The sequence below is a fragment of the Ostrea edulis genome, chromosome 6 (assembly GCF_947568905.1).
Source record: "Ostrea edulis chromosome 6, xbOstEdul1.1, whole genome shotgun sequence".
Taxonomy (NCBI): Eukaryota; Metazoa; Mollusca; class Bivalvia; order Ostreida; family Ostreidae; genus Ostrea; species Ostrea edulis.
Genome location: NC_079169.1, coordinates 35949555 through 35974383, shown reverse-complemented (window position 1 = coordinate 35974383; position 24829 = coordinate 35949555). Strand labels below are relative to the sequence as shown.

Here is a 24829-nt window from a genome sequence, read left to right as displayed (position 1 = left end):
GATGAAAAGTGAAGGATATGTACAACAAAATTTTGAAATTGAAAACTTTCAAATTTACTTTATTTAGTCAAGAAATGCAGTTTTAGTTGAAAGCGATCTGAGAAAAATTTAAAACCCCTGCTGGACTCGAACACGCGATCTACATTTCAGCAGTCGACATGCTAACCTACTGAGCTACTCAGCTAGGCGAGAATTTTTTAAATAAATAGACAAATATTGCTGATATTTATATTTTCATCCATGTTTTAAAAGGAAGTCAGCCATTATGACAATGCAGAGAACCTCCTTAAGAAGGAAACAGGTGCTGTATGGACTAAACTTAAACTATATAATATATATAAATTGGACATTAACAAATTCTAGGTGGTTCATGAACACCGACAAAAGCATTTAGGAGTTAACTTTTAAATTAATTACATTCATTCAAGAAATTTGACGGTTGTCCTCATAAATTGCTTGCTGTTGATAATGATATTTTGTAAATTTGGTACTCTACATAATTATGTATTCAGAAAAACCACTGCATAATCCAGCTGCACACTCATGTTGGATGAATAAAAATAACGAGGACAGTAGTCTGGCATCCCTAGTTTTTCTTCCAGTTTTACATAATTATTTTAACATATAGTTTTGCATTTAACAAGCAATCTAAGATAATGACAGAAAGTAATGCATGGTCCTACAGCATGTAGAAAATAAATCATACAAAGTAATCAGATCTGATTTTGCAATGAAATAAAAAAGCTGATATAAAGATTACCCCTAATAGGCCAGGGGTCTGGGGTAATTGGTGCAAAATCCTGCATTCTGAGCATTTCCTGGCACTTCTTTTTCACTTTCAAATTGTCTATTTCTTAAACAAAACTTTTATGCTACATATACTTTCTTAATTCTTACTATGTTTTCTTTATTCCTAGGTTATTACAGCAATAATTAATAAGAATTCATGTATCGATGTAAAAGGGGATTTTAATCAACATACCCTATTACATAGACACATCAATTTACAAGCATTTACAAATATATATGTATTAATTCTTACAGCATTCCAATTCTTAATTCACTTTTCTATTTTGTTTCCTAATTTCAGCCACTGATCTGTCACGTTTGATGTGAGTCAGTCTAGCCTTTTTTCCAGCTTTGTCATCGAGTTTCTTATCCTTCCTCTTGGCTTAAATAACTCTTCAGTTATATAAAATTATGAGCTATCTTCATAGCAATTACCATAACAGAGGAACTGAAGAAAATTCGGGTTATAAAAGTTGGGAGATTTTTACATAGTTAGGGATAGACATCAACTTTTTATCTCACTTGCCCTTTGGGCATTTAAGCTCAAACTTTCACTTGTCCAAATGGAAAACTTGGTTGTCTGAAATTTTTTAGACTCGAATACGCCTATCAACCAGTAATTTTAATTAGCTCTCTCTTAGTCAATCGGTGAATAGCTACGTTTTCACTTCTTTAGATTAGTTTTCCCCGTTTCAAGTTTTTTCCAGTGTAAGAGGTTATACCTGTGAATTATGCCATACAAGTTGAATTATTGTAGTTGAATAAAATTGATGAAAAATGTTATTGACAGTTATAGATAGGAAATTTACAATAGTCATTGTAGGAAAATAGATCTTTTCACAGCAAAAGAACGAACAAGGGACGTAACACGAGGCAAAGTTTTGATACATGTATTTGATTCAAATGCTCAATATGATATTTCAATTTTAAAAAGTTTCAGAACGGTAACAAACCAGTTTTTATTCAATAACTCAATAGAGTATTCATAAATGCTAGGAATTCTATAAATTAATTTACCGGTAAGAAAATACAAATTACCGGTGATAGCGGATGTAGTGCTGCATGAATTATACTGCTGTCGGTGTTGATTAAACCCTAAAGTTAGGATTGTCATGCCGCCTGAATCTCACGTTTTCTTTTTAATTTAGATTTATTTTCAGCATCACCTTTTCCTTTATTGTCTTCTCTCTGAGCGTTTACTCTGCTAAAATACTTTGAGAGACAGTTGTGAAGCCGTCATTTTCTCACATACATGACTAAGATATGTCGGATAGGTTATGACATTCGGAATGACTTACTGATAGAATAAGATATGGTACAATATACGATCTTCGCTAGTAGTAGTAGTATCAAAAATAAATGAATGATTCAGTAATACGGAGTTGGACTTTACTTTCTAATTTGTTATAATCATCAACAGTCTTCGACGTTAACCGGTGGCCCGATGCCCAAGGCCAGTAAAATCTTGATTGGGCTTCTAAAAATATTTAACGCAGGAGTCCGGAGGGCCTGTAAATGTTTTATTATATGTTTTGTATATATTACAAATATAGTGTGAGATTGACTCAGACTTTGTCATGACTTACAGGTAGCAATGAAATTTCACATCGAAAAATGATCAACCATCCTGCCTTTTATGAAGTATAGGGAGGCACAGGCACTGGAAGTTAATGTAAATATATAGTATGCGCATATATAAAAAATACATGCACATACTATATATTTACATTAACTTCCAATGTCCGTGTTGGGATTCCCGTGGGGTTTCGGGTTAGAATAGGTCCTCAGTATCCCCTTGCTTGTCGTAAGAGGCAACTAATAGGGACGGTCCTTCGGAGGAGACGGCAAAAACCAAGGTCCCGTGTCACAGCAGGTGTGGCAAGATAAAGATCCCTTCCTGCTCGATGGCCATAAGCGCCGAGCATAGGCCTAAATTATGTAGCCCTTCACCGGCAGTGGTGACGTCTCCATATGAGTGAAATATTTTCAAGAGGGATGTAAAATAATATTCAACCTGTGTAGGGAGGGGGCTCGTCAGTGAAATTCCAAACCTCACATGCGTATTTCGCAATCATAACCATCAGATCCAAATAATTAAAAAAAACCCCAGTAGTACAAGGAGAAAAAGAGATCGAAAAGTTAAGCCCCATTGGACCGAGGGTGGGCCTTTGCTGAGATTTAATTCGGGAGAAAACAATGTTTTGTACGTGGTGTAAACAAAACACAGTAGAACATGAGCTTCTGATGTCAAAATAAAATAAGATATAATAATGTCAGTTCTTCTTTAACTATGGTCATCTGGATATGTATTTTCCTACAGTATGCTTGTACCTTGCAAATGACAAGTGGTCAAATTAGAAAAAACATTTTGGGCCATTAAAATATTGTTCGGGCTTGCAAAATTATTATACTGGGAGGCCCGAAGGGCCTATGCTTCACAAAGTTTTTCGTGAAGACTGCATCAAGCTTAACACAATTTTTATAATAATCACATTTCCTACTGAAATAATTCCTTGCCCCGTCGGGCAAGTGTGTATTGAGTTTCACTTGTCCGAACTGGATTTTCACTTGCCTCGGGCTATCGGACAACCGTTAGTGTCGATCCCTGATAGTGCCTTTATAACATATTAATTATGAAGTATTGCTAAATGAGGTGAATGAGTCAAAAGGTCGGTCAAAGCATAAACCGTCGCCCACTCCGGCATTTACACATTTTCCAGAATAAAAACATGAATGCTTGCGAAGAGAAGTCGACGAAGGCTATGCCTCTTGACTTCTCTAAAGAGAATAAGTAAGGATACTGAGCTGGTCAGGGGCACCAGGATGTCTTTACTGTTGTTCTCTGGATTGACTTTGTTCAAACATTCCTGAGACTCTAAAAACTTCTGCTGGGCAAGCTTCAGCTGATTCAGGGAATTCGTAAAGAGCTCAATTTCCTACAAACACAAAAATCTTATTTGAGCTTCACAATGACAATGTGATCACCTAGTACAGGTTGGGAACACTTCCCCTATAGTGAGATTATCCCTCTTTAGCGAGAAATAAACATTACCATAAACAGGTGTTTGGCCTCTTTATAGAAAATAATGGCAAATCCCGTGCAACGCTGAAGAAGTGTGACACACACTCAACATGATGCGATTTGTTTCTATGAAATTGACAGCATACTCAAGAAATTGCATATCAAAGTTGCTGCATAAGAGGGAAGCAGTGTGAAATCCAATACATATCGTGAGTGTTTTCGTTTTGATTAATACATTTGCAGAAGTATCAGACATTTTAGCACTTTTTCTTCTTTTCACGTGAAACACGCAGATATGTACTCCACCGCTGTTTTTCTGGGTTGTACGCGATTTACTCTCGCTAGAGAGGGATAATCGCGTTTTAGCGAGAATATCTCGCTATTGGGGAAGTGTTCCCAACCTGTAGTATAGGCCTATATAAACAAATTTAATCCCTTGAAAATCAATAAAACATTCTATCACAACTATCTATACTACAACACTGTCTCAATCTAAGGTACTTCATAACATACCATGATAATTAGTTTATTATTTCTTAATCAGGCGTTGGTGCATGTCGTTCTCTATCTATGCACAAGATGAACACGAACTTGCTTCGCAATTCAACTTAGAATTTATCCCCCTAACCTTTAAAATCGTTTATAATTAAAACGTTTCCTACTTGCTCCAATTGTTGGACGAGTTGATTCAGCTGCGGGATAGGTAACTGTCCAATGTCTATCTGCTGTCCACCTTGTTTGGATGCCATGCTTGCTGTCAAGAAAATTCCATAAAGGGACAGAACTCGCCGAGGTGAACAAAAGGAAAAACCTGTGAAGCAGAAAATAAAATTCCGAATTACTCTGCTATGAAACACACAGTTGATTTGATCACCCCCTAAACATAGAGTATTTAGAGTCGATAGTCTATAGAAAAGAAAACTTTAAAGTTCAAATTTAAAAAAGATAAACTATCTTTTAAAATCGAATTTAATGAGGAAAAAAGTAGATACATTGACTGCAGAACTGAAACGGATGGCGAATGCAAAGTTCCGCAAACACATGCACCTTCATTTGAAAAGATAGGGAAGTGTATTTAGCCCTTAAACTTCATTACTTACAATGTTTTGTTCTCACTAGTTGGTATTCATTCATTTTAGCGATCAAAATCATCAAAAATCGTAAATTGACACTCCTATGAAAATCTTACGTAACGCCAGGTTACCCCCCCCCCCCCCCCCCCCCCCCAAAACCCAGGCTTGGAGGTTATAAAACTTTTTTGAGCACGTTTTCACAATCAGACTCAAACTCCGTGCTCTAAATCGTCCTCTTACTCAAAAGTTAACCTTAGCCTATAAAACTTTTATAAAATCATTCTCACACTCAAATGGAGAACATGCTCAAGATTTTTTAAGTATGCTCAGAGTTGTATTCAAAACAAGCATGGCTGAGTTTGAGTATGACTACGGTAAAAGTTTTATAACCAGGCCTGGTCTCAGGCCTAGGCGTATTTTATCAAGGGGTCTAAGCCTGTCGTGAATCCTTTAAAAAAGCCTGGCCAGTGACGCTGCGCACTTGATACAAATATAAAGATTAACTAGAGCAAAGCTCGTTGCAAAGCAACGAGAGGGTCTTCCGTCGGAGCTGTGTGACATAAAAACCTTGAACTTTGAACTTTGAATAAAGGTGTACTATAAATTTTTATCGTAAGGTGTTTAATAAATTTATACTACTCAAGTACATGCGTGTATGATCTCATTCCACGAATCAGTCTTTTGAGGCGCGCGTGTATGTGGGATTAAATTCTTTCAGCATTTAACTTTTCAGTGCCAATAATGAAGAAAAAAATTACTATTTAGATTTATGAAATTTATGGCTCAGGACATACAATACAGGTTTATTGCTGTTACCAATATTTTATCATACAACAAAATTATGATAGCATAATATTCAGACTGAAGAGAATAATTCATCGAGTTTGAATTATTTATACATAAAAATCAAATAAATTGTTCTCAAATCTTGAATATTTTATTAAACTTTAATAGCTATCTGCGTAAATACATGTAGGTATATACTATGTACACAGTGCGCACAGAAGTCGCGTATGAATTTCACGCCAGGGGCACGTGCCGAAATTACATAATTTGGACCAGGAGTTCTGAATCAATGTTTAATCAAAGTCATTGTTTTTAAACAATAAAACAACAAATCATTTGAAATGAGACAGGTCGGCCATGGGTTTCTGAATATTCTATACGCACGTTTAGATTTGGTTTAATCATGATTATAAACTATTGATTTCAAAACATGTTCAGAAATAATTCGTTATGTTTGTAAATGTATCCATTTTCTTTTTCACAACGAAGAATTTGAGTAAAGCTTGTGTGTTCAGTTAAAGTAGTGTGAAATCACAGATTGCTAGTCCAGTAGCGATGAATCTCCGATATTAAACACACATTCAATTAGACATGATTGAGAAACGAACTGTATATTAAATTGCAGATTTTGAAATTGATGCCTGACTCAATGCTAAGAGTTTTGAATTTAAAACAAATCAAACGTAAGACCAGGGACGTATAAACAAGTATATACATCCCCGGAAAGACTGAATTATTCGAAAAATCCAATATGATCAAAAACATAACATTCTGTGTTATGTTTAGGACGACAATGTTTACTTTGTGTACATGCCCTGGTTCACACGCGATGGTTCTTCGAGGCGGTAAGTCACGTAATTGTAAACAAAAACAAACCCCGCGGTGTATGTAAGATGCGTGTAGTTAATGACTGAGTTATTCTATGCTTGAAGGTTTGTTTCTTCAATTAAATATATCATTGTTTTAATAACAAAGTAGAAGAAATAACCTTTTCCTCTTTTTTTTCTTTGGAACGATTGTTTATATTAAAGCTACTAAATAATACAAAAAGAAAGTTGTCGATAGATGATTTTTAAAGGAACCATAGATCACGTTAAAACCTTACTTTAAAAAGAATATTAGCATTTCATGAAGTCAGATTTATCAATTAAAGCAAGTTTATTTAAGTTATACGCATATTTTCCCCCCTTCACCTACCTAATGATACGGTTACCTGTTTGCGGGTCAAGCTTTTCACTCATATATAACACAATACTCGAGCAAAATATTATGTTTATGAGATCAATAAGATGTTAAAGAACAACTTTTCCAGGGAAAGCCATATCGAAATATTTACCGTTTTTGAGTTATAAAACGAAAACTTTGAAGATCCCCAGATCCCTAAATTTAAGGGGCCAGCCTCTTTTTAGGGATATCAAAAGAAAGCCCTTAACATTTTGCACAACTTTTGTTCTACACGTCTTAACAAAATATTTTTAGTTTAAAAGATACAAAGGAAAATATGTGTAATTGTTTGCTCCTTTAGGCGTCCTAATTTTTTAACCCCGTCAACCACCATTTCGAACGCTGTAATCAAAAAACCAAAAACGACGTGCACAACTACAATGCTCCTACTTTTCATTTTCAATGCATTTTCTGCTCAAGCTTATACAGTCTCGGAGCCTTTGTCTGGAAACCAAACCCCCTAAAATTTCATTCAAAGGGGAATAACTCGTGAACAGAAGGGAATTTCTGAAATGTAGTACATGATTTTAAAATTGTTTTGTAAAGTTTATAAACCCTGAAAATTTGAGCAAAATCCATGCAGAAATGAGCGAGATATGAAGCTTCAAAGTTAGCGTCTAGGAAAAAGAAGGGGAAAAAAGAATAAGAATAATCTTAACCAGCACAATCAGTAGAAGGTCTTCCGTTGTTACGGAAGACTTTAATTAATTCATACGTTGATATATATATATATTGGCTTCGTTTGGTGGTATGAATATATGAAATTCCCTAAAAAATATAACGGACTTGTAAATTTTCTATGATGATCAAGAGTTGAAATGTATCCTTACTCCATAGTAACAGCACATTCTTTATAAATTCTCACTCTTTCGAAATAATTGGAATAAATCACATTTTATACAATAAATTATTTTCATTCTAAATACAAAAACATAAATTTAGTTTTCGTTTTCATCATTTAAAAAAAAATGTTTGTAGCATGTGTCCTTAAGGCAAAATTTAAGTATGGTCAAAGGGAAGTTTTAACTATATAGTGACTGTCGTAAACATTAGAAAATCGATATTTAATTCAATGCCACTGTTATGAAATTGATTGAAAAGTTCGAGAATGTGCGATTGGCTGTAGACCTAAGCGTCTATGATGCTTAAATCACGGATTGATGAAATGAACAGGCATATTTTTTTCATTCAACAATTATCAAAATTTATTTCTTCTGTAAGATCAAAATCAAGCATCGACAATCAACGGATTCATATCGTATTATCTTTTAAAAGTTGCCATTTAAAAAACACACATCGAAAACTGGCTTAGTTCCGCCAAAGCGTGTCCGCCACTGTACTTTCCTTTTTGCTATTAGTTTATTAAAAACGAAAGTTGTTTTTAAAAATCATTTATCAATATTCACTAATCAAGTAAGATTCTATTATAGCTTACGGACTTCAATTCACATATGAAACAATTTTAAAGATGCAAGCAGTAACTCTGGAGCAAGCGTTTCGGAGTTTATTGACAAAATTTGTTAATTTATAATTATAGATATAAATTTCAAAGTGGTTGTACCCCCCCCCCCCCCTCCTCCCATGCACTTTTCAATGTTGAACCACGCGTTGCCTTGCCTATATATTAGTATATGCGCTGGATACGTACATCGGTCAGCATCATGTTTTCGATTATTGCGTTTGACGAGAAGAAACGAGGTGTATTCATAATATTGCATTCGGCATGACGGATTATATTTGCATTCGTAAAATCATTATGTAATTTTTAATACGGAGAGAGCTCAGTCACTTCCTAGTAATCAAATTTTACTTACTGTCTATGCTATTAGCTGATGTACGCAATTTATTCAAAAACTGTTCTTGCATTAATTTAATTGAATTAAAGATATATATATATATATATATATATATATATATATATATATATATATATATATATATATACCGTCCATTAAATTCATGTGGGCAACAATTCAAATTCATCAATGCTATGCAATATTATTTGTGATTTCCCGCGTATTCATTAAGATTCTATATAATTATGATACAAATTGAAGATAAAGGAGATAGATAGACACCCAACTAGATGGATGCATTATTAAGTACATGTACGTAGCATCATTGACCAACCTACTAACGTCTTCCTAGCTTTGAGGAGAAACAGTACTTGTAATAAGGTGAAATGTATCTGAGCATGCGCAATGATAAAGATGAGATAGATCTTGACACAACTAAACACAGGTGAGTGGGAATTTGTGATATAGGAAGTTTATTTTACTCTATTTTTGATAAAATAGACATGCACGCATTAGTAATTTAGAGTGAATCAATCTTCATGTTTATGTAATATTCACACAAAAAAAACAAAAAACAATAAAAAAACAAAAACCAACCCCGAGCATTGTCTGTTTTATATTTGTCAGGATATGCTCGATGATAAAATTGCAAAAATGAAACTGTGAGCTTTGATAGCGGAAATCAACTCAATTGCACATAAGAATTTTCGCTACATCATTGGTGTTTTCAGAAAAGTAAAATATATCATTATACAAGATTCGGAGCGGATGAAAGCTGTGAATTGGTTGACTGTTAACCCTGGATCAACTGGACACTTATTTCATACCTTGGAGTTTCGTACTATTTTATCATTACTACTTACATGTAAACAAACTGCATAGCTGATAATATCAAAGCCTTTTTATTTGCTGTAAGGCACGGTTAAGATGCATGTACACAAATTTACATATATAACTGATACGAAAAATAAGATATCCGAGAAACTACAGCTAGTCTATACTTGGATTTTTCAATACCTGAATATAGACTGAACTCTATGATTATGGATTCTTTAAACCACTGTGGGTCATGGATGATATTCCTTCCAAATCATGCCGCCAGTTCCTTAAGCTCAAAGTAACAAACAAAGGAAAATAAGCAACATTCTTTGTCATAAAAGAGTTCAGTCGTGTATTCCAACTTATTTCAAGTTCAAGTCTACACCCTGTATTTCCTGCAAATATACTTCTGCTATTGCATCGAAACTTTTAATCATAACCTTTGCAGTGCCTAGATATCGACCATTTTATACTTAATCCGCCTACGTGTTCTTGTTCTTCGTCTTCTTTCAACTATAGTCCAGCTGGACATGTCATTACTGGTGATGTTGATATAGTTGAAAATGAGGACCTCAAATCACTTATTGTAAAAGGTCCTAAACACAAAGAACCTTGGTCTTTCAATTGGCGAAAGAACTTCATCTTTATTATGAATTCTGACGAAGATTATGCCAGACGATGGGCTAAATATGAAAAAGAAGAACTTGATACATTGTCTAAGGGATTAAGGTAATTCCCCATACCACATCAAATAACGTTATAAACGTTATTCACGAGTCACGAACGCTATCACACATTCAACGAACCCATGGCATTTTGGTGAATTTTGTAGACCGTATTAGGACTGTTTGAAAGCAAACAACAAAAATTTAGAATGAAAAAACAACATATGAATCGCAATAATACAAACAAACCGGTTCTATACAAAACAACGCTCGGGAGAGAAAATGCTTATAGTTACATACATCGCGAATTAGTCGTAAACTCTCCATACACATTGCGTTATGACACACAGACAGTAATTCCCGTGAGATTTCTGCAAATATTACAGAATATGATGTTAAATCGTGTTGCCAACTTTCAATGTATCTATTGCAGGCCATTTCTCTTGTGTGATTTCTGATCATTAATGACGGGTAGAAATATCGAATTTCCTATACAACAAAATGCAAATTTTCTGTGCTTCATGTACTGACAGTCACATATGTTTGTTATGTTTTCCTCATAATTTATTTAAACCTGAAAGAATACGATCGATGTCGTCATGATCTAGATAAAATATATAGGCCTATGTATGGCGTGTAAAACGTTGCTATATTCGATAATCTTATGATGTATGTTCAATATCTTGTGATGTATGTTCAATATCTTGTGATGTATATTCAATATCTTGTGATGTATGTTCAATATCTTGTGATGTATGTTCAATATCTTGTGATGTATATTCAATATCTTGTGATGTATGTTCTATATCTTGTGATGTATGTTCGATAATCTTGTGATGTATGTTCAATATCTTGTGATGTATGTTCAATATCTTGTGATGTATATTCAATATCTTGTGATGTATGTTCAATATCTTGTGATGTATGTTCGATAATCTTGTGATGTATGTTCTATATCTTGTGATCATCACAAGATATTGAACATACATCACAAGATTATCGAATATAGCAACGTTTCACACGCCATACCTATGCATAATCTAAAGCTATATGACATTGCAAAATTTTTATATTTATTTACACGACAGAAATCGAGGCCCTCCGAATCCACGATAAATGTGCATATACATGTACATATCTCTGTTGTGTCTAATGATTTCGGTGTGTTCAATTTAGATCACACGCCGACAGATTTGTCACATATTTAGGCCCTATCTCTAGGCCTAGGTGTCGTTCGTTTGTGGTATAATATACTCTTACTAGACTATGACCTCCTAGTCACTGTTACCATATAAACTAACCACACACAAATTAGCAATAAGCCAGGCTAACTTGTTGGGCAGCCTAGCGTTTAATTAATAAACAAAACTATACAATGATTATAAATTATAGCAAATGCGATATTGCATAAAATGAAACACAGCTTAATAACCATTTAGCGTTTACCCTCATCAAAAACAGTACTAACCGCCCAGAAAAAAAACATAGATAAAAAAGGATTATGAAAAAAATATCTGAGTTCACACGCCGGTGTTAATTAATTATGTCTAGAGAGTGAATACTGGACGTGTATTCTTTAGCTGTAATTTATTACTAAAAATACTATTTAATAAATTGTTGAAAATAAGGTGTGTCTGACACCGTGAAAGCGCTGACTTAGAATGACTATTGTTAACCTACTCTACCTTGATATCTCCATAACTCTATTTGATTGGTCGTCCTATGATCACACTGTGTATCATTACACCAATACATTCGAACACGCTTCTATCATACAATGTTTTACAGCTATTCTGCGAAACTTGGGAAAACTTTAGTGTAATATACTCTTACTAGAATGTGACCTCCTAGTCACTGTTACCATATAAACTAACCACACACAAATTATCAGTAAGCTAGGCTAACTTTAGAATTACTGTTCAAAAATAAGTGGAAGAAATAGAACATTAATAAACCATAAGTTTTGAAATGACAAAATATATATACATACACTGTAATGAAAGGAGAAGGTACTACCTAATTTTACATCTAAGGTTTGAAACAGTTAAAGGGAGATGATATTAGCTTTGAAAGTGATGGCAACCATTTTTTCACAGAATCTCTCCATGACATAAGCATTATATAAGGAAGAATTTTTGTCTTGTAAGACTATAATTATTTAATAACCAATATCACATATCTACATGTATGTGCGTTTTTGAGGTTAAAAAGTGTTTGCAATAATTAGATACTGTTGTTTTTACTGAAATATATCATAAAGAGGAATTTCATCGAATTCAATTTCTGGTGACGAAATAAGAGCTAATGACAGCTTAAAGGTAAGAGCAGGGATTGACCCATGTACTCCAAGTAAATGATACATGTATATCCATTGAGACTCGCGATCGGTGTGTACCGGCATTATGTCCCTTATAACATCAAGATTTGAAACAGAAGTACTTTATTAGATAGTTTCATAACCTGTAAAAGGAACTTCAGGACAGGAAGGTCTAAATGTGGTTTACATGTTGCTTCCCCACGTTTTATTTCGTCTATGTTGTCATCACAATAAGTTGTGTAAACGAAGTAATGTAGTTTAGATAGTTGAAGGGACCATTTGAAGTTTTTTTCAAGTTCTTCAAAGTCACCACTGTTCTTCTTTCTATCTTCATTTGTCAACACGCCAAAGATAGGAATATCTATAAGTGTAAAAATATAAAGTACTATCATGTATAGCTGGTTACAAATTCCCATAAGTAAATAACAATGAAAGTACCTTTATCTGAATGATAAAGTTGTAGGTTATTTGCATTATGAGAATTTATGAATAATTAAAACATGGAGCAACCTGTATATTTCCCTTGTGTATACACGTACATCCCAAATGATGCAATCAAGACATGATCGTTTACCCGATCAGGATATAGGGCTCACGGCGGGTGTGACAGGTTAACAGATCATGCTTACACCTCCTACGCACCTGATCCCACCTCTGGTATGCCCAGGAATCTACTAATATTGTATTCCTTACAGGAGTTATGAGATTGATCACTGTTCGTTATCCTCACTTTTCATGCATGAGAATCCTGGAAATTACGGTTCGGTTTGTATCCTGCCTACAATATTTTCCTTCTAAGTGATACTATGACTTTGACCTTTGATCTTCAAAAACAATATACATCTTTCTCTCATCATGGTGATCAAATGAACCAAGTTGTAAAATCCTGGTGCCCACAAGGTCCAGACAGACGGGCGATGCAATACCATAATACACCTCGTCCCGTGGGGATCCGGATTAGAATAGATCATCAGTACCTTTTGCTTGTCGTAAGAGGCGACTAAATGGGGCGGTCCTTCAGATGAGACCGTAACTACCGAGGTCCCGTGTCACAGCAGTTGTGGCACGATAAAGATCCCCCTACTCAAAGGCCATAAGCGCCAAACATAGACCCAAATTTCGCAGCTTTTCGCCGTCAATGGTGACGTCTCCATATGAGTGAAAGATTCTGGAGAGTGACGTTAAAGAATATTCAATCAATCAATCATCCCGTCTTCGACGAGCGTATAAAAAGGAAGGGAGGTCCTAGGTGCATATCTAAAAACTGTGAAATTTTCTCAGTTGGATGACCAATAGCGCTCACAATTAAACGGCCTGGGATTGTTTCTTTGTGAATTCTTGGTAGAAGGTAAATTGTCCAGGTGTGCTGTCGTTTGAGGGAACGAGACATGTGAAAGTTTTTTCCCCACTTATTTCTTCATCGCGTTTCATTTTTTCTAGAATATCGATGATAGCATTGGCATTGTTTTTGTTTGGGACAAAATAATTTTGTGAATAAAATTCATTTGATAACTCTCCGTTTGCTTCTGCTATATAATCTTCTTTGTTCATAGCGACTAGAGTGGACCTTTTATCTACCTTCTTAATGACAATTATCTTCCCGGTTTTTAAGTACTTGAATACTGCGCCTTTCATCGCGGGTCAGATTATCATATGTTGGTGTATAACTTTGAAGCAACTTTTCAATATCGGATTCAACGGCCTCTATGAAAGGGAAGGATCCCAGGTACTATTAATACAAAAGGGATCAGGCTCATGTGAAGTAGTCTGTTCCTGTGATGGAGATACTCTCTCAATATCGGATTCGTTGTCTAAATCATTTGATATTTGGGGTCTTGAAAAGTGTTCTTTTAAACGCATACGTCTCTAATGTCCTCTCTTAGTTGTTTCTCGTCGATTTCACGGCGTACTGGACAAACATTTAGACCTGTGGACAGTAAGCTCGTTTTGGATTTTTTTTTATATAATACAACACTGGTTTATCCGTAGGCTCTCTCTTTCTACCATTGTTTAAACGGCAGTGCAGTTGGATTGAATATCTGAAAAATTTCTGGTTTGCTTTCTAACAGAGATTTCTACAAGATGGAATTGTATATGGTACAGCTTTTCATATTCTCCTCGGGACACAGAATTCCACTACATCATATCATTAGCGGTGATGATCTCAGTGATATGTCCTGTCTGGTGTGAGTCCCAATTGAGACAAAGGTCCATCAGATGTTTAGAGCATAAGTGCAAAATGCTGTTCCAAAGATTAAGAAATCGTTTGGAAATGTTCCAAATGTTAAGAGTGAACTTAATTTTGAATCCAGTAAACACAGTGTCATTTTTAATATAAAAACAACAATTAGATATCCGGAGTTGAGTTTTGACCAGTTTTTTGTTTAATTTCTAAAACAGATTTGAAGGTTACAATAGTAGTAAAGGACATAATCAGGGCACGAAAATCTAGATTCCGGGATCAAGAGAAAATTGCATTTCAAAAGTACCACAACACGAGAGCAGCATGAAGAAAATTAAGATATTTATACAAATATACAACATCTGATTACGAGAGAGAGAGAGAGAGAGAGAGAGAGAGAGAGAGAGAGAGAATCCATTCTACCTCTTTCCTTCCATAATACTGTTGATATAGCATTCATGAGGCGGTAGGCAGAACTGAATTTGCTGCAGAAGCAACAAAGATTATTCTGTCTATCTTATGCATTGCAACTTCGGGTGTTGCGGGGTAAACTTCATCGATATACGACGGATCAAAATCCCTACAATGGAAAAAAGAAAGATCTAGAGTGTACATATAAGTATGCTTTTGATTTTATAATAAAGGTCACAATCAGAACATTTTCATATCACATTATATAGAATTATTTACTCCTAAACAGGTAAAATTATTACATATGTCCAGATTTTCATATGTTAATCATATGTTTAACACATGATTTTATCATGATATGATATTAAACATATTTGAAACATATGTTGACCATACTGCAAGTTTCAAACATAATGATTAACACAAGGTGAACGATTCAGATGTTTAAGACATGTACGAAAGAGGAATTGATACATGTATATGCACTTGTTTTCCAATCTCCAAAAATCTACTGATATGTAGTTATCATGTTTATTGTAATTTTGTAAAATGAATACGGTTTAAACTAACATATGATAAGCGTATGAAATTTTGAACATGTGATTATGATTATCGTTTGACGCAAAAGGGGTGGGGAGTCTTTTACTATAGATATAGATTTTTGTTTGTCAGAATGTTTTCGGTCCCCTCTCATACTCTTGCTAGTCGTAAACTGATCTGTCAATGAATATGTACTACTATCAACTATACACATTTGTCAATAAAAGAAAGTTTCGAAAGCACAAATCAAATTAGGTGTTGAAACCTCTGTATCAACAACTTGTTTGTCAGTAGCTTACCTCGATTTAAAAACTGACCATACGCAGAACAAGCTCTAGCGTATCGAATCAGTTGAGAGATGTTAACACCATATGCCCGTGATAATGGAATAGTGCTACATAAATATGGGAAGTTGACGATGGAGAAGCTGAAATCGGGATGCTTTTTGATGATTTTTGTCATAAAGTTGATTTTTTAGGTTGACGTTAATATCTATTTTCAATAAAATATCTATGTACGAAGCAGATGTGGATGACTCTGTGGTGTCTTTTATTTTTAGTTCCAGTGATATATCGAATAAACATATGAATGAACATGATTGTTATTGATAACTAAAACGTCGATATATCTAAATGGCCTTCGGGCCACAGCTAGTGATTGTTTTCCTTATCATTTAGAAGCTTTTGAATAAAATCTGCTTCATAAGAATATGAAAACCGGTCAGGTAGCGAAGGAACAACCTGGTCACAAAAGGCTACGAAGATATTGTCAATGAGGAACTCCAGCATTTTGTAAATTTGAACTTCAGCGTACTTGTCCGTTGAATCAGAGTGTTGTTTTAACAAAGTAATTTTTGGTTGGTTCATCACTAGATTTGAATATTTCCTTTCGCTATTGTTTTTTTAAAGAAACAACTGTCTATGGTGCAACATGTCTAGATTTTAATGGTTGTGTAAAGTATTGAAAGGTCATAAGTTTTAATATTGTTGATTTGAGAAAAATTTTAGCGATTGAAAATTTATTAAAAGTACTTTAGAATTGTTTTAAATTCACATTTGCTTTGCACTACTTCTGGCACATGTTGTGGCACAGTAGACTGAACGTTTCTCCTTCAAAACTGTTAATATTTTCCCGAGTAGCCAAGATAAGAGGTTTTTGAATCCAGTATGTTTGTAAGGGTTTTTGTGAAATTTAGGAATCTCCATTGACAATATCGTCGTAGTATTTGGTGATCAGATCTTCCAACAGTCTGTTGGAATTCCCATGGGCACGAATTGTGTTCTTTGGTTATCTTATCTGTTTTAATATTCGTGTGAAGCAGAATTTATTCAAACACTTCTACGTGGGAAGAAAGAAACTATTTTATGTGGCCTTCATTACGAAATTTAGATATATCGACGACGTTTTATATCGATCAATGATAATTTTGATTCATATGTCATTTCGATATATCCATGTGAACTCGAAATAAGGAACGCCACAGAGGTTTTTGCTTCACACTAAAATCTTTTATTGAAAACAAATATTAACAGCAAACTAGCAAATCAACTTCATGATAAATGGGATTATTTCAGCTTCTTTATTGCCAACCTTCCAAACTTGTGTAACAATATTCCATTATCACCTGCATAATCTATGGTGTTTATATCTCTCAACTCATTCGATTTGCAAGTTCTGCGTATGATTACTTTTTAAATCGAGACAGGCTACTGACAAACAGGTTGATGGTACAGGGATTCCAACGGTCTCGTTTAGAGTCAGCATATCGCAAATTCTATGGTCGTTTTAACGATGTAGTTTGGCAATACACCATCTCATTGGGTCAAATGCTGTCTCACGTGTTTCATACCAATTATTAGGCCGTTCTTGGCACATTGATTTTGACTACGGATAACTCCGTTTACCTTATCAAAACATAGGTCTCACGACGAATGTGATCTGTCAACAGCAGATCCTTACTCTTACTAGGCGCCTGATCCCACCTCTGATATATCAAGGGGTCCGTGTTTGCCAAACTCTCTCTTTTGTATTGTTTTTCGAAGTTATGAGATTGATCACTATTCGTTATCTTCACCGTTCATGATATTGATTGCGTTATTTTTCTCTCGCGTAGAATCACAATCGTTTGTCGGTACTGATGCTTCAGGAATGATTTGAATCAGCTGGTTAGTTGTATTGGTATTATTCAAAACTAAAGTGATAGAAAAAGCTAATGAGATAAATATAATATCTATGATTGCGTGATTTCATGTTTGTTGTATCGAACTCGTTGGATAGGTGATTTATTCGCACGGTAAGTTTGTTAGATAGAGCAAATCTTACGTAATATAGATATCCTCATTTATCATATAAACGAGAATCACTTCGTTTTCCTCACCTTTCACTACTATCTATCCTTTCTGTGTTCTGAAATCAGTTATCCGTTTCAATAAATGCCAATATCATAATTAAATCTTGTACGGAATGAAAACTCACTAGAAATACGTATTTACATGTATGTATGCATAAAATCAATGACAATTTTATATTCAAGATTGATTCATTTAAATTCAGTTCTGACATTGGCATTTATTAAAATTGACAGAAATGTCTATGGCTTTATGCATGTATACATATAAGTACGTATCTTAATGATTTGTTTTGCATGCTTAAAATTTTCACACATAAGGAAAATGTCCATGATATGTAAAACAAAAGACATTTGATAGACAATTGTGATAGCTACATTGTTAAAACTTTGATCATTCTTTCATTGAATTGAAGCATAAAATTCACACGTTACTATTGCAGCAATGATAAAAATATACACTAACTTAAATGATGTGTTTTAAAGTCCCGTTTAAAAGTTTGTGAAAGTTTTGGATTTATTGTATTGACGAGATCATCACAGATCTAGAGTGTCACTGTGTTTGTGCTAAATGTCTGTTCTCATTGATGATTTATTGATTGGTGTCAATTCTAGAAGGTACTATGGTGACATATCCTGATTTGTTTTGTAAGGTAATAAGAGGATCTTGTAGTGGGCATGCTATTTAGTTGGATCCAATGAGGAGATATTAATTCTTTGGAAGTATTCTTCTGCTTTTCACTCATGTTTTACATTTTAGAAACTCACCTGATCTCTTCTGCAACTTCAGCAAGCGATACATTTAACGGGATTCTTCCGAAGATAATCAGAACAAGAAGTTTCTCCGTGGTTTCGTCATTAAAATCTTCAATCCCAGGAATAACCAGAAAGTTTGGGAAATTGTATTGACGTGTTTCTTTACTGGCTACATCCACGTATGTTTCCCTAGGTATCCTAATGTAACACAATTAAAGTTCTTATCAAAATAAGAGACAAGGACATAAGCAATCTCCAGTATTAGTCCAGAAATTGTAAGTGTCAGAAAATCAAACAAATGGATAAGAGGAATTATATTATCTACATGTAGCAAGACACAGTATATATAGGGCAGAAACGATTCACACTGTGAATTCACGTTTACAGATTTAACATTTGCTTTCCTTCATGGGGAAGGTGAGCAGAACAAACAGCAATCAATTCTATCAATCTTTTTTGAAAATATAATATTTAGAGTTGGACAATTAGGTATCTCTGGAAACACCAGAGCCTGCCCCACAGACTCTATGAATATTGTTAGTACCCATTTGATTATCCCTTGGGATGTAAAAATTATTCCTATGTATGGTAGACAAATACTTAGATTCGATGAAAAAATAACAATTCATATATGCAAAGTTTCAATGAAATCAAATATTTGAGTATTATTTTCCGAACATGTGTTTCATTTTTAATGTTCTGTCAGAAACTATATAACCTGTTATATACTGATCAATAGGACTTTGTTAATTAGTAATTGAGTACGGGTGTTACCATTCATCTGATCGAGAGGGTTAGACAGGGTAATAGGCGGACTTTTAGTCCTCCTAGATGCTTACCCCCACATATTGTGTTTTCTGTTGTTATGTGTACTGTATTTCGATTTTGTACTCTTTATAGATCAAAGAGATTAATTATTGTTCGTTATATTCAACGTTTCATAAATACCGTTATTTGTTTAGCTGTTGACAGTGTTACATTGGGTGAATGCGATACACAATTTCTGTAATCTACGAATATACCTTCCGTCCTTAAATCTCGAAAGTGTTACTGATAGTCCTTTTTGAAACAAGAGGTCCATGAGCCACATCGCTCACCTGAGTCACCTTGGCCCATCTCTGAAGACTTTCCATATATATTTGCATGTAAAACCTTAGTCCCTAACATGTCCCCAACCGACCCCTGGAGACCATGATTTTTGCAAACTTGAATCTACACTATGTCAGAAAGCCTTCATGTAAATGTCAACTTCTTTGGCCCAATGGTTCTTGAGAAGAGTTTTTAAAGAGTTTGCCTATATTTGTATGTAAAACTTTTATCACCTATTGTGGCCCCATCCTACACCCGGGGGCCATGATTTGAACAAACTTAAACTGCATTATCTCAGAAATCTTTATTGTAAATATAAGCTTTTCTGGGTTAGTGGTTCTTTAAAAGATTTTTAAAGATTTTTCCTATATATTTCTATGCAAAACTTTGATCCCCCTTGTGGCCCCATCCTACACCCGGTGATTTGAACAAACTTAAATCTGCATTATGTCAGAAAGCTTTCATGTAAATATCATCTTTTCTGGCTCAGTGGTTCTTAAAAATAATATATTAGTATGTAAAACTTTGATCCCCTATTGTGGCCCCATCCTACACCCGGGGGCCATGATTTGTATAAACTTAAATCTTCACTATGTTAGGAAGCTTTCATGTAAATATAAGCTTTTCTGCCTCAGTGGTTCTTAACAAGAAGATTTTAAAATATTTTTCCTATATATTTGTGTGCAAAACTTTGATCCCCCTTGTGGCCCCATCCTACCCCCCCCCTCCGGAGGCCATGATTTGAACAAACTTGAATGTACACTATGTCAGAAAGCTTTCATGTAAATATCAGCTTTTCTGCCTCAGTGATTCTTGAGAAGATTTTTCCTATATATTTGTATGTAAATATTTTATCCCCTATTGTGGCACCATCCTACCCCCAGGGGGAGGGGGCATGCTTTGAACAAAGTTAAATCTGCACTATGTTAAAAAGCTGTCATGTAAATATTAGCTTTTCTGGCTCAGTCAGTGGTTCTTGAGAAGAATGATTTTTCCTATATATTTGTATGTAAAAGTTTTATCCCCTATTGTGGCCCCATCCAACCCCCGGGGGCCATGATTTTGACAAACTTGAATCTGCACTATGTCAGAAAGCTTTCATGTAAATTTCAGCTCTTCTAACCCAGTGGTTCTTGAGAAGAAGATTTTTAAATGACCCCACCTTATTTTTGCAGTTTTGTGATTATCTCCCCTTTGAAAGGGACATGGTCCCTCACCCTCATTTAAAGAACTTGAAAGCCCTTCACCCAAGGATGCTTTTGGCCAAGTTTGGTTGAAATTGGCCCAGTGGTTCTGGAGAAGAAGTCAAAAATGTAAATGTTTACAGACAGACGGACAGACGGGCAGACGACGGCAATCAGAATAGCTCACTTGGGCTTTCAGCTCAGGTGAGCTAAAAAGGGAAGATGAGGAACAATGATCAATCTTATGAATTTCCATAAAGAATAGAATATTGAGAGTAGTGCAAACACAAGCCCCAAAACATCAAATGTTGGATGGAGTGCCTAATAGGATTAAAGATATCTTGCTGATTGGTCACACCCGCCATGATTCCTCTATCTTGATGTTTGTCAAAATCAGTATGTAAAAGACGGACATAACTTGTTTAGTATTACCGTAACATTTCATTAATCCAAACAATTACTTACGTAGTCAAGCGGGATGTTACACTTGTACCACATCCCCCAGAATCTCCAGTCTTGCTCCACTCTCGGTACTCGCCTACCATGCTGGTGATCATAGTGTTTATAAAGCATGATTTCCCCACTCCAGGTGTCCCAATCACTGCCACATTCAAAGGTGTACCGACTGAAGGCCCAATTCTCTTTTTTAACATCTCAAGAGCCTCTTTTTTATGTTTCAAATACTATCAAAAGAAATATAAGTTGACGGATTTTCACATTCAGTAAGGTACAAATCGTTATATTTTACAAACAAACCTGATTCTTATCATTATAAAATATGGAATAAGACTTTTATTTCATTAATAGTTACTGTCTCGGGGACTCATGTAGTTATTTAAAATACATACCCAAAATTTAAGCCCAGTTAAATTTCCGCGAAATGATATAACCTTATATTCATAGATTTGATCATGCCATGTGAATGACATAGAACATGATATTAAGATATAGACGACGAACAGTGATCAATCTCATAACTCCTATCAGGAATACAAAATTAAGAGTTGGGCACACACGCAGCCCTGGACATACCAGAGGTGGGATCAGGTGACTAGGGGGAGTAAACATTTCCTGCGACCTGTCAAACCAACTGTGAGCCCCCTTGATCAGATAAACGGAGTTATCTATAGTTAAAATCAGTATGCCAAGAACGGCATAATAATCGGTATGAAACATGTCAGACAGCATTTGACCCAATGATTGATTGTATTGGCAAACTAGAGCATTATAATTTGCTAAATTATGACTTTCAACGAGACTGTTGAAAACCCTGAAACTTCAACTTGTTTGTTAGTAGCCTGCCTCGATTTAAAAACTAATCATACGCAGAACATGTATCTATTATAGTGGACACTGTTCCCGAGGATACTTGTCGCTCGATATATGTTCTTCCTTGAATATAAACGATAGTTTTTCCTTTTCTATCATGCTGTTACGGCAATATGAATTAAAATGGAACTTCGAAATAATTATATTTTGTGATCAAACATCAAAAAGTTATTTTGATTTTAGGTTCAGTTACCCAAGAATTCATATTAAAATGATGTTGGAAACCTTACTTAAAGATCAACACTCAAAAAAGTAGATCTAAAATACAATTTAGAATATTTCGTCGAATTTGCACTAGTTCAAAATGAACATCAGGTCCTATAAACCTACTACAACTAGCCTCTCTTAGCAATCAAACGAAGTTTTTACTCACGTCATAATTTGTAGTTACTCCATCCGTCATGTTTCTAGAGGAGTACGTTTTCTACGAATAGATGAGCAAGATATATCAACGCTGATGCTATCATTGACATACTCCGAAATTGAAGGATTTCATGCACTTTATAACTTACTTACCTATTTCTGATAATCAGTTCTTCGACATGTTGATATGCAAACACGTATTGTCCTGCGAACAATGTAAGTTGTGGATAAGTATGTATTATAATTATTTGTGAATTCGCATTACCTAATGTTTCAACGTGAAAATTATGATATCGCACAAAATCACGAGGTTATTCATGGAGTTATATACAGGTTTCAGCTGTTGGTGAAGTGCCAATTGTTACGGTACAAATGTAAGCATTGTTAACGTTGCAACGACGAACCCTCACTTTGATTACCCTGGACACTTACGCCTCTATATGTGTTGAATATTTTGAATGGGACATGAAATGAACAAAATGAAAGTACAATAATCAGATTACGTTTAAAACCATACAGCTATAAAACATAGGCGCTTTCATTGTGATCGATCTCAATTTTCACGCCTGCTGCGCATGGAATTGAGTCAAACAGTGAAAGTGTGAAGATGTAGGCACGTAGAATCAGGGGGACCAAGTGGGGCTCCTCCCCACCTTTTATGACAATGACCGCTATTTGCTAATTTGTAATATCAAATATACATTAGATGAGTGCCTGTCCCCAACTATATTTGATATAATAATTGACTTCTGCTTAATACTTAGATATTTTATTGAAAGTCGATATCAATGGCAAACTAACAACTCAACTTTATGAAAAATCGGATGATTTCAACTTCTCCATCGTCAACTTCCCATATTTATGTAGCAATATTCGTACAAAAGTTTACTCTGTTCCATTCAAAGTTCTACATACGTTATTTCAAGAAGCCACAGCTAGTTTAAACTTGGATTTTTCAACACCTGAATATAGACTGATCTCTATGATTATGGATGTTGCCAATCACAGGCTCTTTAAACCACAACGGGTCATTGATGATATTCCTTCCAAATCATGCCGCCAGTTCCTTAAGCTCAAACAAATGACTAGATACCGTCAACATAAGCAACATTCTTCGTCAAAAAAGGGTTCAGTCGTGTATTCCAACTTATTTTAAGTTTAAGTCTACACCCTGTATTTCCTACAAATATACTTCTACTATTGCGTCCAAACTTTTCAATTATAAAAAAAAAACTTTGCAGTGCCTATATATAGACCATCTTATACGTAATCCGCCTACATGTTCTTCATCATCTTTAACAATAGTCCAGCTGGACATGGCATTGCTGGTGATGTTGATTTAGTTGAAAATTAGAACCTCAAATCACTTATTCCAAAAGGTCCTAAATACAGAAAACCTCGGTCTTTTAATTGACGACAGAACTTCATCTCTATTATGAATTCTGTCGAAGATTATATCCCAGACGATGGGCAAAATATGAAAAAGAATATCTTGATACATTAAGAACGTACCATCTATTCTTCTGTATTAAATAAACCAAAAGTGATAAAAGAATTAGATAAGTGACATGAAGAATATGTTTTGGTTCCAGCTGACAAAGCAAGTACATGTAACAACATTGTATTTGTTTGTAAGGCTCATTAATGCATCATGACTTTCTTGACTACATGTTAAAATGTTGGAAACCTTACTTGAAAACAGATTGTTGAAACCCCATTACGTCAACGTATTTAACAGTAGCCTGTCGTGGACGTAGAACAGATGTTCACTAACATTAAACGAGCCCCATGCACCTTATTGTATCTTATTTTCGTACACACGTTTTCACATGCACTATACTATGACACTTAAGGAGCATACTTTGATATCTAACCAGTTTTACATTTTGCTTGATTCCCTGTCTGCGATATGTTGTGGTGATAAAAATCGATAAATTCAAAGTATGAAATAAGCGTCCAATCACTACAGATCAACGGCGAACTAGTTCAAACAACCAAGCGAATTTGTTGTTGCTCGTACCAACTTTCTATTTTCTAATAGTATATTTGTTCTAACTAAAAACCAATGATTTGGCGAATATTTTGTTCATTCGAGGTTTTTTTTTTCCATATTCGTCATTAAATCTGACTTTTTTTT

General features: G+C 34.8%; 1 protein-coding gene across 6 annotated transcripts in view; it reads right to left on the bottom strand.

Annotated features, from left to right (window-relative positions):
* The window catches only part of LOC125646905 (prefoldin subunit 5-like), a 29518-nt gene that overhangs the window by 4300 nt on the left and 389 nt on the right, over positions 1-24829 (bottom strand). Inside the window, exons 1-9 of one of the 6 annotated variants that reach the window (XM_056139451.1) lie at positions 24385-24494; positions 22846-22897; positions 22703-22753; positions 21466-21683; positions 18740-18925; positions 15097-15253; positions 12635-12852; positions 4474-4622; positions 3591-3725 (exon numbers count right to left, since the gene is read on the bottom strand). In XM_056139451.1, the coding sequence (XP_055995426.1) occupies positions 3591-3725; positions 4474-4560 (222 nt within the window). In that variant the 5' untranslated portion in view covers positions 4561-4622; positions 12635-12852; positions 15097-15253; ... (3 more) ...; positions 22846-22897; positions 24385-24494. Of the gene's footprint in view, positions 1-3590; positions 3726-4473; positions 4623-9707; positions 10511-12597; positions 12853-15096; positions 15254-18739; positions 18926-21465; positions 21684-22702; positions 22754-22845; positions 22898-24384; positions 24691-24829 lie in introns of those variants that run through there. The other 5 variants (XM_056139449.1, XM_048873504.2, XM_056139450.1 and 2 more) reach the window with 5 other exon arrangements.